This window comes from Mesoplodon densirostris, chromosome 11 (assembly GCF_025265405.1).
Source record: "Mesoplodon densirostris isolate mMesDen1 chromosome 11, mMesDen1 primary haplotype, whole genome shotgun sequence".
NCBI lineage: Eukaryota > Metazoa > Chordata > Mammalia > Artiodactyla > Ziphiidae > Mesoplodon > Mesoplodon densirostris.
The window spans coordinates 10,869,637-10,887,289 of record NC_082671.1 but is presented as its reverse complement, the minus strand read 5'-3'; the positions used below and the strand labels follow the sequence as shown (position 1 = coordinate 10,887,289).

The 17,653-nt window shown below is 36.2% G+C and overlaps 1 protein-coding gene across 1 annotated transcript in view; it reads left to right on the top strand.

Moving 5' to 3' along the window:
- The window catches only part of LRP6 (LDL receptor related protein 6), a 183,878-nt gene that overhangs the window by 152,681 nt on the left and 13,544 nt on the right, over positions 1–17,653 (top strand). Inside the window, exons 16-17 of the mRNA XM_060112041.1 lie at positions 11,780–11,989; positions 14,159–14,284. Coding sequence (XP_059968024.1) covers positions 11,780–11,989; positions 14,159–14,284 — 336 coding nt within the window. The remainder of the gene's footprint in view (positions 1–11,779; positions 11,990–14,158; positions 14,285–17,653) is intronic.

The following is a 17,653-nucleotide window of genomic DNA, read 5'->3' as shown; positions in this document are numbered from 1 at the left end:
ACACACACACATATAAATACCATACACACACACACTATATACTATATATACTGGCAAATTGCCTCCAAAAATGTATGTACTACTACACACACACACATACAGATACATACACATACAATATGTATACTATTAATAAATATATAGTTATGTATTTTTGTATATTCCTTGAGAAATGTGCGAACAAATAAACCTTGAGAAAGGTATGGAAGGTTAGCATACTAATATGTTAAGAGTATTTATTTCTGTATCATTTAAGTTTTATATTTTTGCATATATGTGTAACTTGTTTAAAAATTTAAGAAATTCTGTCCTTTCAGGTTCAAATGCCTCCCTTCCATTATGCCTTCTTTAACTCCAAACAGTCATGCACTCATTTTGCGTGTGTATGCACACACCTGGCATAGTATAGTCTTTCCCTTACCTGATCACCTGTATCTCTTATATCCCCTCTCATTTGTATAATAGTTATTTATATCAGCGTTATAACTCTTCCTGGTATTTAAGGTGGGATTTCCCCCTTCATTCCTTTTCTCTTTTCTCTTTGTTTATGATGTTTATTTTTTGTTATAAAAGGGGCACATGTTTACTAAAGACAGTTTAGCAAATAAAAAAAGAAAATCCAAAACAATATCATTATTTATTTATTTTTAAAACATCTTTATTGGAGTATAATTGCTTTACAATGGTGTGTTAGTTTCTGCTTTATAACAAAGTGAAGCCAGTTATACATATACATATGTCCCCATATCTCTTCCCTCTTGCATCTCTCTCCCTCCCACCCTCCCTATCCCACCCCTCTAGGTGGTCACAAAGCACGGAGCTGATCTCCCTGTGCTATGCAGCTGCTTCCCACTAGCTACCTATTTTACATTTGGTAGTGTGTATATGTCCATGCCACTCTCTCACTTCGTCCCAGTTTACTCTTCCCCCTCCCCATGTCCTCAAGTCCATTCTCTACATTGGTGTCATTATTCCTGTTCTGCCCCTAGGTTCTTCAGAACCTTTTTTTTTTTTTTTTTTTTTTTTTTTAGATTCCATATATATGTGTTACCATACAATATTTGTTTTTCTCTTTCTAACTTACTTCACTCTCTATGAGAGACTTTAGGTCCATCCACCTCACTACAAATAACTCAATTTCGTTTCTTTTTATGGCTGAGTAATATTCCATTGTATATATGTGCCACATCTTCTTTATCCATTCATCTGTCGATGGACACTTAGGTTGATTCCATGTCCTGGCTATTGTAAATAGGGCTGCAGTGAACATTGTGGTACATGACTCTTTTTGAATTATGGTTTTCTCAGGGTATATGCCCAGGAGTGGGATTGCTGGGTCATATGGTAGTTCTATATTTAGTTTCTTAAGGAACCTCCACGCTGTTCTCCATAGTGGCTGTATCAATTTACATTCCCACCAACAGTGCAAGAGGGTTCCCTTTTCTCCACACTGTCTCCAGCATTAATTGTTTGTAGATTTTTTTGATGATGGCCATTCTGACTGGTGTGAGGTGATACCTCGTAGTTTTGATTGGCATTTCTCTAATGATTGGTGATGTTGGGCATTCTTTCATGTGTTTGTTGACTGTCTGTATATCTTCTATGGAGAAATGTCTATTTAGGTGTTCTGCCCAGCTTTGGATTGGGTTGTTTGTTGTTTTGATACTGACCTGCGTGAGCTGCTTGTAAACAAAAGACTATCGTTATTAATGCTTCTTTTTTTGTCTATGCATGTTTTATTGTTTGGTTTTCCACCCTTACTTATGAAATGGTTCCAACATACAGAAAGTATAGAATTTCTGCCATCCAGCTTTGTCAGATCTTAGTGTTTGAACAAATAACACATGAGGGAATCCCCATAAGGTTAACAGCTGATCTTTCAGCAGAAACTCTGCAAGCCAGAAGGGAGTGGCAGGACATATTTAAAATGATGACGGAGAAAAACCTACAACCAAGATTACTTTATCCAGCAAGGATCTCATTCAGATTTGATGGAGAAATTAAAAGCTTTACAGACAAGCAAAAGCTAAGAGAATTCAGCACCACCAAACCAGCTTTACAACAAATGCTAAAGGAACTTCTCTAGGCAGGAAACACAAGAGAAGGAAAAGACCTACAATAATAAACCCAAAAGAGTTAAGAAAATGGTAATAGGAACATACATATTGATAATTACCTTAAATGTAAATGGATTAAATGCTCCAACCAAAAGACACAGACTGGCGGAATGGATACAAAGACAAGACCCGTGTATATGCTGTCTACAAGAGACCCACTTCAGACCTAGGGACATATACAGACTGAAAGTGAGGGGATGGAAAAAGATATTCCATGCAAATGGAAATCAAAAGAAAGCTGGAGTAGCAATTCTCCTATCAGACCAAACAGACTTTAAAACAAAGACTATTACAAGAGACAAAGAAGGACACTACATAATGATCAAGGGATCAATCCAAAAAGAAGATATAACAATTGTAAATATTTATGCACCCAACATAGGAGCACCTCAATACATAGGAACAAATACTAACAGCCATAAAAGGGGAAATCGACAATAGCACAATCATACTAGGGGACTTTAACACCCCACTTTGACCAATGGACAGATCATCCAAAATAAAAATAAATGAGAAAACACAAGCTTTAAATGATACATTAAACAAGGTAGACTTAATTGATATTTATAGGACATTCCATCCAAAAAACAACAGAATACACATTCTTCTCAAGTGCTCGTGGAACATTGTCCAGGATAGATCATATCCTGGGTCACAAATGAAGCCTTGGTAAATTTAAGAAAATTGAAATCGTATCAAGTATCTTTTCTGACCACAACGCTGTGAGACTAGATACCAATTACATAAAAAAATCTGTAAGAAATACAAACACATGGAGGCTAAACAACACACTACTTAATAACCAAGAGATCACTGAAGAAATCAAAGAGGAAACCAAAAAATACCTAGAAACAAATGACAATGAAAACACAATGACCCAAAACCTATGGGATGCAGCAAAAGCAGTCCTAAGAGGGAAGTTTATGACAATACAGTCCTACCTTAAGAAACAAGAAACATATCAAATAAACAACCTAACCTTACACCTAAAGCAATTAGAGAAAGAAGAACAAAAACCCCCAAAGTTAGCAGAAGGAAATAAATCATAAAGATCAGATCAGAAATAAATTAAAAAGAAATGAAGGAAATGATAGCAAAGATCAATAAAACTAAAAGCTGGTTCTTTGAGAAGATAAACAAAATTGATAAACCATTAGCCAGACTTACCAAGAAAAAAAGGGAGAAGACTCAAATCAATACAATTAGAAATGAAAAAGAAGTAACAACTGACACTGCAGAAATACAAAGGATCATGAGAGATTACTACAGGCAACTCTATGCCAGTAAAATGGGCAACCTAGAAGAAATGGATAAATTCTTAGGAATGCACAACATTCTGAGCCTGAACCAGGAAGAAATAGAAAATATGAACAGACCAATCACAAGCACTGAAATTGAAACTGTGATTAAAAATCTTACAGCAAACAGAGCTTCCCTGCTGGCTCAGTGGTTGAGAGTCCGCCTGCCGATTCAAGGGGCGCGGGTTCGTGCCCCGGTCTGGGAGGATCCCACATGCCGCGGAGCGGCTGGGCCCATGAGCCATGGCTGCTGAGCCTGCACGTCAGGAGCCTGTGCTCCGCAATGGGAGACGCCACAACAGTGAGAGGCCCGCGTACCGCACAAAAAAAAAAAAAAAAAAAAAAAATCTTCCAACAAACAAAAGCCCAGGACCAGATTGCTTCACAGGTGAATTCTATCAAACATTAGACAAGAGCTAAGACCTATCCTTCTCAAACTCTTCTAAGATATAGCAGAGGGAGGAACACTCCCAAACTCATTCTGCGAGGCCACCATCACCCAGATACCAAAACAAGACAAAGATGTCACAGAGAAAGAAAACTACAGGCCAGTATCACTGATGAACATAGATGCAAAAATCCTTAACAAAATACTAGCAAACAGAATGCAACAGCACATTAAACGGATCATGAACTATGATCAAGTGGGTTTATCCCAGGATGCAAGGATTCTTCAGTATACGCAAATCAATCAACGTGATACACCATATTAACAAATTGAAGGAGAAAAACCATATGATCGTCTCAATAGATGGAGAGAAAGCTTTTGACAAAATTCAACACCCATTTATGATAAAAACCCTGCAGAAAGTAGGCATAGAGGGAACTTTCCTCAACATAATAAAGGCCATATATGACAAACCCACAGCCAACATCATCCTCAGTGGTGAAAAAATGTAACCATTTCCACTAAGATCAGGAACAAGACAAGGTTGCCCAGTCTCACCACTATTATTCAACATACTTTTGGAAGTTTTAGCCACAGCAGTCAGAGAAGAAAAAGATATAAAAGGAATCCAAATTGGAAAAGAAGAAGTAAAGCTGTCACTGTTTGCAGCTGACGTGATACCAAACATAGAGAATCCTAAAGATGCTACCAGAAAACTACTAGAGCTAACCAATGAATTTGGTAAAGTAGCAGGATACAAAATTAATGCACAGAAATCTTTTGCATTCCTGTACACTAATGATGAAAAATCTGAAGTTGAAATTAAGAAAACACTCCCATTTACCACTACAGCAAGAAGAATAAAATACCTAGGAATAAACCTACCTAAGGAGACAAAAGATCTGTATGCAGAAAATTATAAGACACTGATGAAAGGAATTAAAGATGATACAAATAGATGGAGAGACATACCATGTTCTTGGATTGGAAGAGTCAACATTGTGAAAATGACTCTACTACCCAAAACAATCTACAGATTCAGTGCAATCCCTATCAAACTACAACTGGCATTTTTCACAGAACTAGAACAAAAAATTTCACAATTTGTATGGAAACACAAAAGACCCCGAATAGCCAAAGCAATCTTGAGAAAGAAAATTGGAGCTGGAGGAATCAGGCTCCCTGACTTCAGAGTATGCTACAAAGCTGCAGTAATCAAGACAGTATGGTACTGGCACAGAAACAGAAATATACATCAATGGAACAGGATAGAAAGCCCAGAGATAAACCCATGCACATACGGTCACCTTATGTTTGATAAAGGAGGCAAGAATATACAGTGAAGAAACGACAGTCTCTTCAATAAGTGGTGCTGGGAAAACTGGACAGCTACATGTAAAAGAATGAAGTTAGAACACTCCCTAACACCATACACAAAAATAAACTCAAAATGGATTGAACACCTAAATGTATACCAGACACTGTCAAACTCTTAGGGGAAAATGTAGGCAGGACACTCTGACATAAATCACAGCAAGATCCCTTTTGACCCACCTCCTAGAGAAATGGAAATAAAAATAAACAAATGGGACCTAATGAAAATTAACAGATTTTGCACAGCAAAGGAAACCATAAAGAAGACAAAGAGACAACTCTCAGAATGGGAGAAAATGTGTGCAAATGAAGCAACTGACAAAGGATTAATCTCCAAAACATACAAGCATCTTATGCAGCTCAATATCAAAAAAAAAACCAAACAACCCAATCCAAAAATGGGCAGAAGACCTAAATAGACGTTTCACCAAAGAAGATATACAGGTTGCCAACAAACACATGAAAGAATGCTCAACATCATTAATCATTAGAGAAATGCAGATCAAAATGAGATACCATCTCACACCAGTCAGAATGGCCATCAAAAAAATCTACAAACAATAAATGCTGGAGCTGGTGTGGGGAAAAGGGAACCCTCTTGCACTGTTGGTGGGGATGTAAATTGATACAGCCACTATGGAGAACAGCGTGGAGGTTCCTTAAGAAACTAAAAATAGAACTACCATACGACCCTGCAATCCTATTACTGGGCATATACCCTGAGAAAACCATAATTCAAAAAGATTCATGTACCACAATGTTCATTGTAGCTCTATTAACAATAGCAAGGACATGGAATCAACCTAAGTGTCCATCGACAGATGAATGGATAAAGAAGATGTGGCACATATATACAATGGAATATTACTCAGCCATAAAAAGAAACGAAATTGAGTTATTTGTAGTGAGGTGGATGGACCTAGAGACTGTCATAAGAGTGAAGTAAGTCAGAAAGAGAAAAACAAATATCGTATGCTAACACATATATATGGAATCTAAAAAAAAAAGAAAAAAATGGTCAGAAGAACCTAGGGGCAAGACAGGAATAAAGATGCTGACCTACTAGAGAATGGACTTGAGGTTACATTGAGGGGGAAGGGTAAGCTGGGACAAAGTGAGAGAGTGGCATGGACATATATGCACTACCAAACGTAAAATAGATAGCTAGTGGGAAGCAGCCGCATAGCACAGCAAGATCAGCTCAGTGCTTTGTGACCACCTAGAGGGGTGGGATAGGGAGGTTGGGAGGGAGAGAGATGCAAGAGGGAAGAGATATGGGGACATATGTATATGTATAACTGGCTTCACTTTGTTATAAAGCAGAAACTAACACACCATTGTAAAGCAATTATACTCCAGTAAAGATGTTAAAAAACAATCTTAGTGTTTGGCCATATTTGCTTTTGAACCTCCCTTCCTCCTTCTCTCTCGTGAAAAAAAAATACTAGGGGGAATTTGAAGCCCTTTTGTATCCCTCCCCAATTCTGTTTTCCTCCGTCTTTCTTCAGAGGTAACTTTTGATGTGTTTCTTTGCCATGCATGTTTTGCTCTCTCTCTCTCTCTCTCTCTCCCTCTCTCTCTCTCTCTCTCCCTCTCTCTCTGTGTATTTTTTACCATGTACACTCGCACATTTAAACTTTTTTTCACTTTTTAAAGTTAGTGTAAATAGTCTCATGTATTCTTTTGTCGCTTGCGTTTTTCAGATCTATCATGGTTTTGAGATGATCCCTGTTGATCCACAAATCTCTGTCAGTTATTTTCAATGCTAGATAGTATTTCATTATATGGTCATTCTACAGTTTCTCTATTCTGCTATCTAAACTGCTATTTCCAATTTTTTGCCATTAAAAGCAGTGCTGCACTGTATATTCTTTTTTTTTTTTTTTTTTGTGGTACGCGGGCCTCTCACTGTTGTGGCCTCTCCCGTTGTGGAGCACAGGCTCCGGATGCGCAGGGTCAGTGGCCATGGCTCACGGGCCTAGCCGCTCCACGGCATGTGGGATCTTCCCGGACTGGGGCAAGAACCCGTGTCCCCTGCATCGGCAGGTGGACTCTCAGTCACTGCGTCACCAGGGAAGCCCTGCAGTGTATATTCTTATGTACGTATTTGAATATTTCTTGTGGCCTAAACTTAGTAGTGGGATTGCTATGTAATGTGGTATGTATATATTCAACTTGAATATATCTATTCAGATTGCTCTCCAAAGTGATTATATCAGTTTAGAATACCCACCAGAAGTATATGAGTTTCTCCTCCAGTACTTGGTAGTTTTAGACTTCTGAGTTTTTACCATTCCAATAGTTTTAAAGGTACATCTCATTATTAATAAAATATACATTTCTCTATTTGAATTTGAGGTTAATTTATTGGTCATTCATGTTCACCTGTGAATTGCAATTCGTAGTTTTTGCCCATTTTTCTATTTCTCATTTCTAGAAATTCTTTATTCAGGATGTTAATCCATTATCAAGTTACATACATATTGGAGGAGAATTGTTATGTTTAAGGAATTCAGCCTTTTCATTCATGACTGTGGGGTATCCTTCCATTTATAAGTCTTCTTTAATAATTTTTGGTATGCCTTCATACTTTCCTCTATAGAGAAAGATATGTATTATATAAATCTTTCAGTTTGTGATTTACCTTTTCACTCTCCCAGTGGTGTCTTTAGATGAAAATGAAGTTATTTTTATTGTAGTAAAGTTTATTAATTTTTCCCTTTATGATTAATGCCTTTTATGTTATATTTAAGAAATCTTTGACTTCTTCATGGTCACAAAGATATTTTCTTGTGTTTTTTCCTAAAATGTTTTTGTTTAACTTTTCTTATTTTAGATCTCTAATCCATTTGGAATTTATTTTTGTGTATGGTGTGAGATGGGTTAAGTTTTATTTTATTTTCCACATTACTGTTTGATTCAACACTGTTTCTTTTGAGAAGACCATCCTTTCCCCTCTGTTCTCTCCTGTCACCTTTGTTATAAATGAAGTGATTATATTAGTGTAACTTTGTGTCTGAACTCTAATCTTCCCTTGGTCACTTTGTCTTACATAATATTATATTGTTTTAATTATTAAAACTTTATAACAAATTTATCTGGCAGTGTACATCTTTAGTATTTCTTGAAGATTACTGTGGCTAGTGTTGACACTTCGCATTTCCATATTCATTTTAGAATCAGCCTCTGAGTTTCCACCAAAAAGCAAAAACCTACTAGAATTCTATCTGGTTTGCTCTGAATTTATAGATAATTTAGGGAGAATTGTTATCTTTATAATATTAGTGTAGATTCTAAATCATGAACATGGTATATCCCTCATTTATTTAGTACTTTAATTTCCCTCAGCGTTTTGTAGTTTTCTATGTAGAGGTCTTGCCTGTGTTTCATTGGAATTATTCCTTGGTATTTAATGCTTTTGAATGCTAGTGGTGAAGAGTAGTCTAAATATTTAATATTTCATTTTCTGGTTGTGGCTGGAATATAGAAATACAGTTTTTCCCTTCTTCCCCAGTCTGGTACATTGTGCTTGTTCCCAGGGACCTTGCTAAATTAGAATTTTCTGTGTTAGAGAATCATTTGTCTACAAATGAGGAGAGTTTTATTTTTTCTTTTCCAGTCCTTTTTCTTTGTTGCCTTATTACACTGACTGGGACCCCCCAGTACAATATTGAATAAAATAATAGAATCCTTAGATTTTTTTGTTTCATTTTGTTTTTGTTTTTCATGATTTGGGGGAAGCATTCAATACTTCTTGATTAGGTTTTATGTTTGCTATGGTTTTTCTGTAGATAACTTTTAAAAAGCAGATTAAGGAATTTCTCTTCTGTTCTTAGTTTGCTAGAATAAATCAAACTTGATATGATACATTATCCCTTTTATATATTGCTGGATTTGATTTGCTAATGTTTTGTTTAAGATGTTTACATCTGTGTTCATGAGAAAGATTACTCGATAATTTTCCTTTCTTACAATGTACTTGTTGGCGTCTTGCCATCAAGGTTACATTGACCTCATAAAAAGAAATGTTTCCTTTTTTTACGTTTTCTGAAAAAGATTAGTATAATGTTGGTAGGTTTTTTTTTCCCCTTTCCTTATATATTCACAGATAATCATATACTTTTTTCATGGGATATCTTTCTACTTAGTATTTCTAGCCTCCTACAGAGCTTTTATACTGGACTGCGTTTAGTATATGCTTAGATTGTTGAGTAAGTATGTCTTTCATTGCTGATTCCAGAGTTTTATAACTGCCATCAGAGTAAATCAGTAGATCTGGTATCCTCCAGCAACACTGCTGACCTCTTATTTTCCCCAGTTGTCCAATTGAGGCCATCCTTCTGCTACCACCAACTCACCTTTTTTTAATCCCTCTCAGTGTTACAGTTTAAATTTAATTTTCATCAAAGTAATACCTGTAGATACAGAAATCAAGTGGTTCCAGTTGGCCTACAAAGACCAGGTCTCCTGCTCTCCTCCTTCCTCCTCTCAGTTCCTACCCTCAGAGGCATCTCTGATAGTTTAAAATCACTTGTTTAAAACTGCTGCTCCATGATTTTTAATTTTTAGATACCACAATTTGACTTCTTTTAATGGAAGATAATGATTTTGCTGTCTTAAACCATGTATCCCTAACATACCTATATGAACTCTCCTCCCATCCTCCCAGCTTAGTTATATCGTAATTTTTAAGTTTATAATTATTTGTTATTTATGGCTGTGAAAATATTACCATGAGCTACATTTCCTTCTGTAGCTTTATTTCTCTCTGAAATTATTCTTATCTAATGTAAATATTGTTTCAGTATATGCAGATGCATCAAGCAATCCGTCTTCTTTTCTTTTTAACTGAAGACGTACCTCCTGAATTTCTTTGTCATCTCTCTGGATGTGTCTGGATTTGCTTGCTTTCCAGGCCAGCTTTCTTTCACCGTTATCCTGGGAATGTACTTGCCCGTCTCCTTGGTGCTGAACGTGCTGTTTCCCAGATTCCGTTTCTTTCGTTAATTCCTTTTTTGTGATAGATCACATCCTCTGTTAGCTTCTTGAAAGGAGATTCATAGGAGGCTAAAATTCTTGATCTGTTGTCTGTCTGTTCTCCAACTTGTAAATTTTATATCGCTTCTCTACTCTTCTGTCCCATTTGTCCTTATGGGTTTATGCCTTCATTTTATTTTATTATTATTATTATTTTTTTTTTTTTTTGGCTGTACGCGGGCCTCTCACTGTTGTGGCCTCTCCCGTTGCGGAGCACAGGCTCCAGACGCGCAGGCTCAGCGGCCACGGCTTACGGGCCCAGCCGCTCCGTGCCATGTGGGATCATTCCCAGACCGGGGCATGAACCCGTGTCCCCTGCATTGGCAGGCGGAGTCTCAACCACTGCGCCACCAGGGAAGCCCTACGCCTTCATTTTTTACCATCGTTTTAGTAGATTTTTAGGAGGAAGCTTAAGTAGACTTGTGTTTAACCCACCATGAATCTGAATGTTGACTTAGGCAGTGCCTTCTCATCTGTAATATCTCCCCACTTTTCTCCATTTATTAAAACTTAGCTTTATGCTTGCCTCTTTCCTGGAACTTTCCCTGATATTTCCAAAGTATTAAGCTAATGTCTTTCTTTGATCAAACACTTAAGGACCAGGGAAAAGTTCTATAGATATTTGAAGGATGATTAGGAGGAAGAGGGAAGGAATTAATGTATTTTATTCTTTTTGAATGAGGGAGAAGCTATGGGGGTGGGCATTGGGGCACAGATTTCAGCACACTATGTGAAAGAACTTTTTCCTAGTTCAGCAGTAGAATAGGCTGCCTCTTCAGAGTCTGGATGGCTCTGTGTCTGGGGTGTTGTAGAAATCTTATTTTGAGGTGAAGCTTGAACCAGGTAGCCTTTGAGTCCTTTTTCCTGTGTTCTGAGTGGCCCGGTGGGTGAGGGTGGTGGTCTTCACAGACGCCTTGGGTGTGCTCGGCAGGTGGGGGAAGCCGAGAACACAGAGCTCTCGGCCCACCGCCACTGCTTCATCCAGAGAAGTACTGTTTTTGTGCATTAATACATGTTAGAGAGTTTCATAAGACTAAATTTGAAAGGTGGACTGTGCTTTAAAAAATGTTTGAAAGCGACTCAAGTGCTTTTCTACATTTCTGTGAACTTAGTATTTACTATGTATTGGGTGCTTATTTGCTCTTGATTGCACTTGGATATCTAATCTGTTACCTGTTTTCTGGTATATATATATATCTTCTCAGAATGATTTTTAAGTTTTCTGGTAGAGAGCTTATCATATTTTCAGTACTTTAAAAATCTAACCAGGGCTTCCCTGGTGGCGCAGTGGTTGAGAGTCCGCCTGCCGATGCAGGGGACACGGGTTCGTGCCCCGGTCTGGGAGGATCCCACATGCCACGGAGCGGCTGGGCCCGTGAGCCATGGCCGCTGAGCCTGCGCGTCCGGAGCCTGTGCTCCGTAACGGGAGAGGCCACAGCAGTGAGAGGCCCGCGTACAGCCAAAAAAAAAAAAAAAAAAAAAACTAACTGGTTTTCAGTAAATAGCTGTTGAATGTATGACTTGACCCACATGCATCATTTCTGTTGAATGTTCTCCTTTCCAAGGTGCCAACCGGATAGTATTAGAAGACTCCAACATTCTGCAGCCTGTGGGACTAACTGTGTTTGAAAACTGGCTATATTGGATTGATAAGCAGCAGCAGATGATTGAAAAAATTGACATGACAGGTCGAGAGGGTAGAACCAAAGTCCAGGCTCGAATTGCCCAGCTTAGTGACATTCATGCAGTAAAGGAGCTGAATCTTCAGGAATATAGTAAGTGTTGGTGGTGTACACTGCTAATTGCAAGATTCATGTTGTAAGAAATGATATAAAATTAAGATGTTGTTTTGTGTCTTCTTATTTCTTTATCTTTAAGATTTTCATACACTTTTAGTTTTGCCTTTTTTTTTTTTAACTCTTTATGTTTTTAAAGCCTTATATTCACCTGGGAGCTTTTTCATATGAAATACCTTTTCCTCATGAAACAGGAGTGGGGGAAAGGAATGGTATTGCTCATTTTCAAAAATTTCCCCAGGTATAGCAAGGACTGTTTGTCATGGTTTTTTTTTTCTCTCCTTCAGCCCTTTTAAGAATATTGACATACAGCATATATTTCTTTTGTTCCATGTACATCCCCATGGTTTCAACAAAAACAAAAGTTACATTTATATAATGATGACTTTAGTTATCATGGAAATAAACCTATTCTTAAGCGAAAGCAAAACAAACTAAAAATTAGTGTGTAAACTTAGAGAAGACTGTGTTTAATAAGAGCTTGTTTTTTCCCCTCTTGGATAAGTTTTTCAATTCTAGCTTAGGAAAGTGGCCATAAATTATTTTTTTATCTTACTGAAAACTTTTGAAAATGACTAGTCATCTTGGCCTAGTTAACGTGTGTTTATGTAATACTGTTAACTCTTGTTAATGTGTCTGTCATCAAATGTGCCTTCCTAGCAATCACTACTATAGGTCTTATACAGTATATCAGGAATGCAAATGTTAAATGGAGGACTAATGAGAGAAGAAACTCCTTAACTTCTTGGCACAATGCTTCAGAAATGAATTGGAGTATGAAAGGAGGGGAGAGGAATGAGAGCACCGTAGCTTGTTCAAGTCTTCATTGTGTTGTCACTGTTCCTGAACTTAGAAGTTAAGTTAGGAGGTATTTGAGATTTAGAAAGTTAGAGTTGTTGTCATCCTATGTTATGACATATAATTCATGCTGAATATTTAACAGAAATAAGGTAGAGATGATATAATGGCTAAGTTATTTATTCAGTTGATATGAACATTTTATTGCAGAAGAATCTCAATGAAGGTTTTCAGAATTTCAGGGGGAATATCTTTAAAATTCAACATTTAAATATGGTTTTATATTTAGAAAAACTTTTTTTTCAAATTTCTAATAACATTAAAGAAAATGGGATTGCTGTTTATGAAAAGTGTCATGAATTTAAAAGGTTGAGAAAGTGCTATATAGGTTGTACATCGTAATACAAGGACTGGGGTGTCTGCTTTGTGTGATACTACACATATGTGTAGTATCACACATCTGCTCATTCGTACAGAGCTGGCTCCCTCAATCTCATCACCACACACTGAAGGAGGACTGATGTGTTACTGAGAAAAGAGTTATAATAAATGGGTGGCCACTGGGATGACAGCTGTCAAGTTGCTTTTGACACAAGCTAAGTAGAGAAGTCAAAACAATGATTTCATTAAATACAACTTATGAGACAGACTTTGAAATGTGCCTGACAGTGTATTTATTTAATTTAACCCAAATATGAGGAAATTAAACATTTGTAACATTGCAAGTTCTTTTGCAGTTGACCAAGCAAATAATTTTGATTGTCTCTGGGTGGTTAGATTCATGTGAACTTGTTTTTTTCTTCTAACAACTCTAATTTTCAGCAAATTCCTCATTGGAGTATACTTTTTGAGTGAAATCATCTTATCTCTCAGAAAGGTAGAATTTCAGAGTTAAAAATCTTTAGAAGAGTTTTTATATTTTAAAGAGAATAATATCCAAGTTTCAGCATTCTCCCTAGCAATTTTTTTAGTTTGAATAATCAGCTTTTCTTATTCACAAAAATTAACGTGAGCTGTACCATTACCTTACTTTAAATACTGTAAAATATTTTATGTATAAATATGTAAAGACAGTGGTTAGATATAAGTATTTTGTGTTTTAAATTGTTGTCCTCCTTTTCTTGTAGACTGTGTAGGGATGGGGTGAGAAATTATATTGTGTGGAAATAAAATTCAAAGGGATTTTACATTTGGTTTTGTTGGTAACTCAAAAATAATTGATTTTGGCTGGGCTGTTCTTCCTTCTTCCTCCCTCCCTTCCCTTTCTTTTTCTTTCTTTCTTTTTCTTTCCTTCCTTTTTTCTCTTCTCTGTTCTTCTCTTCTCTTATCTCTTCTCTCTTCTCTTTGCAGGACAGCACCCTTGTACTCAGGATAATGGTGGCTGTTCACATATTTGTCTTGTAAAGGGAGATGGTACTACAAGGTGCTCCTGCCCCATGCACTTGGTTCTGCTTCAAGATGAGCTACTATGTGGAGGTAAATATGTTATTATTTTTTTTCTGTAAGTCTAAATGCCAATCATGTTCCAAAACTTAGTCTAGCATTCTTCGATTTGACAGTGAAATTGCTTTCTCCTAACTTGATTGCTCACTTATATTTCATTTTCTGCACTATACTAGGCTTTTGGATTATTCTAAGAGTGAATTCATCATGACAAGTGATAGGTGTAACCTAACCCTGGGACTAAGGCAAAAGGGGAAACTCATAACTGTGAATGAGTCTATTTCCTAATAAAAAAGTAGCTTTTCCCACCCCAAAGGGTAACAAGGTGAATTAATTCTACTTCCTATAGTCTCCATCCACTGAATCCTAGATTCTATCAGTTTATATGTCATTGCTGCGAGTGTATCCAGTGAAAAGAATACTCTTTTGTTCGGTTCTATCAGCAGTTCCCTGTTGTTTCTCTTCCTTACCTAGCCAAAAAAAAAAAAAAATTTTTTTTTAAAGATATCACTGAGTAGTAATAATGTTGTAGTGAAATTGGTTCAGTCATTCATGGGACCATAACAGATTGGTATATTCCTTTGTTAAAGCAAAGTATGGTAGCTTCAAATGCCATTATAATATTTATTCCCTTAATTCAGAAATTCTCCTCTCGGGGATAATTCTAAATTAATTCAACTGAAGGAAAAAGACTATTCTCTACAGTGACAGAAGTTTTAAAACAATTTCAAATGATAGGAAAGTTAGTAAAATAACTGAGTTTATATAGCTATTAAACATTGTGAGCATAAGCTGATGTAAAAATGTAGCCAAAATTTGGTGCAAATGGAAAAAAAATATTAAAATTACGTTTTCTACTGTGATGAGAATTACGTAAAAAACGTATTTCTGAGAACAAAGATTGAAAGGGCTTACACTCAAAATATAAAAATTATTGATAAGAGGGTACACTCAAAATATAAAAAGTATTGATAAGATGGTATTATAAGAATATTTTATTCTTCTAACTTTCCTTTAAGTTTTTAAAAATAAATAAATAACATGTATTGAGTAGCAGCTATGAGGCACTCTGTTTGGACTGCAGAAGATCTGCAGATCTTTGACACAGATCATACAGTTTAGTCGGGGAGATCAGATATGTGCATAGTAAAAGTTAAGCTTTGGTACTTGAAGTATCTCTCCCCAAAATAACAGGCATTACACAACAGTGTGAATATATTTAATGCCACTGAACTGTATATTTTAAAATGGCTAAAGTGGTAAACTTGTTACATATATTTTACCACAATTAAAAAAAAAAAAGCAAGTGTTTCCATGTCAGGGTGCCAGATTATTGCTCTAATAAGGCAAATCCTAGAAAAATATGCCTTTATGTAATGATAACGTAGGTAAAACTGAATCAAAGATACTGCCTTTCATTTAGAAAATGTCCTGTAAAAGACCAGTGTTTTCTCCCTTCACATTTAGTGATTGTTTTTAATGTGTATATTAAATGCATAGTTTTATTAAATGCATTGTTTTTAACAAATGTGTACAATGGTGTTACCAACACCCAAATCTAGACATACGGTGTTTTCATTAAGAAAAGTTCCCTGTGTCCTAGCAGCCAGTTCCCTTCCAGAAGTAACCATTTTTTGGATTTTCATCCTCATAGTTTAACTTTGCCTGTTCTTGAACTTTATATAAGGAATCATGACGTACGTACTGTATGTCTGGATTCTCTTGCTTAATATAATATTTCTGAGATTCATCCTTATAGTGGAGTATAGCAATCATTTATATCTTTTTATTGCTACATAGTATGCTTCATTGTATAAATAAGCCACAGTTTATTATTCTTGCATTGAGGGACATTTCAATTGTTTTCAGTTTTTGTTATTAAGAGTGAAACTGCAGTGAATGTTTTTATACAAGATTTTTCTTGTGACTTAACATTGATTTTACAGTGGAGGTAAATGAAATACAGAATCTTAATTCCTCTGCTTGACCTTCAAGATGTGTTTTCATTTCAGCCTATTTTACCAACCCATCTCATTTGTATTTCTGCCCAATCTGCTCCCTTTATTTTTGTGTGGCTGTTTGGAGTTTGACATCACTGTGGCATGTTCTGTTTTGTTTTGCTTCTGTGGATTTTCTTGTGGTATTTCAGGGATGTATCTTTCTTCTTCCCTGCGCATCCTCAATCTCTCGTTTTCAAGGTGCAGCTGATGAGTCTTCCTCATGATCTTTGAAACCTTCACCAGCTATTACTGTTGTCCCTTTTTCTGAATTGTAGCACTTGTTAGCACCATGCAGCTCAGAGTTACATAATCATTTGTTTTATATTCATTAGTGTGTTCCTAGCCCCAACCAAATTAAAAGCTCTTTAAGGACATGGGCCATATTTTATCTATTTTTATTCTCCATATGATCTGTTACCGTGCTCTATACATAACGGGCTCAAACTTCCTCTAAAAAGTCCCTCAAATTCTCCATGTAAAATGTCCCCTTGTAATCTCTATTCTCTGTCCAATATTCTCTATTTTAAGGATAAAAGGTTTTCTGATCCATAGTCATATAATAAAGTTCTGTTCTTTAGAGAATTTACTCACAGACAAGTTTTTAAAAGGAGTCAGTGGGCCTGTGATACAGTTGTAAAGGCAATGGGCTAAAAGTAAGGAGACTGTCCTTCTAGTCCTCTTTTTTTTTTTTTTTAATCACTCTTGTTCAATGGAAGCTCTTTGACCTTGGTGATCACTTAGCCTCTCTGAACCTCAGTTTCTTCATTTGCAAAACAAAGAAATTCGGACTGAATGACAGTTCTCAAACTGGTCTCAGCATATTTTTTACATTTTAAAGAACTGCTGAGGAGAGCTTTTGTTTGCATAGGTTATATTTATCTGTATTTACCATAGTAGGATTTGAAACCAAGAACTTTAAAAACTATTTGTTAAAAAATAACAATAATAAACCTTTACATGTTCTCAAGTTAAAACTGTTAAGAAAATTAACTGTATTTTCTAAAGCAAAATAATTTTAGTGAGAAATACGGCATTAATTTTATATTTTCGTAAATCTCTAATGTTGGGCTAGATTCTGATGTCTACTTCTGCATTCAGTCTGTTGTAGTACGTAGTTTTGTTGAAGTACGTGAAGAAATTTGGCCTCATACAGATATGAGGAAAATGGAGGACTATAATATAGCCTTTTCAAATAATTATGTACATTTATCTTGAATTCTACACCAAATCTTGACAAGTGGTCATTTTCTATAGGTTTAGTTGTAATGTGAAATTTGAAACCATATCAGTTCACTTTTCATAGTCTCATGTTGAAATCTGTTAATTTATCTTGTGCTCAGAATGGATATTTTACCCATGCACTATTTTGTAACCTTACACCTTGGTCATTTGGAAATATTAG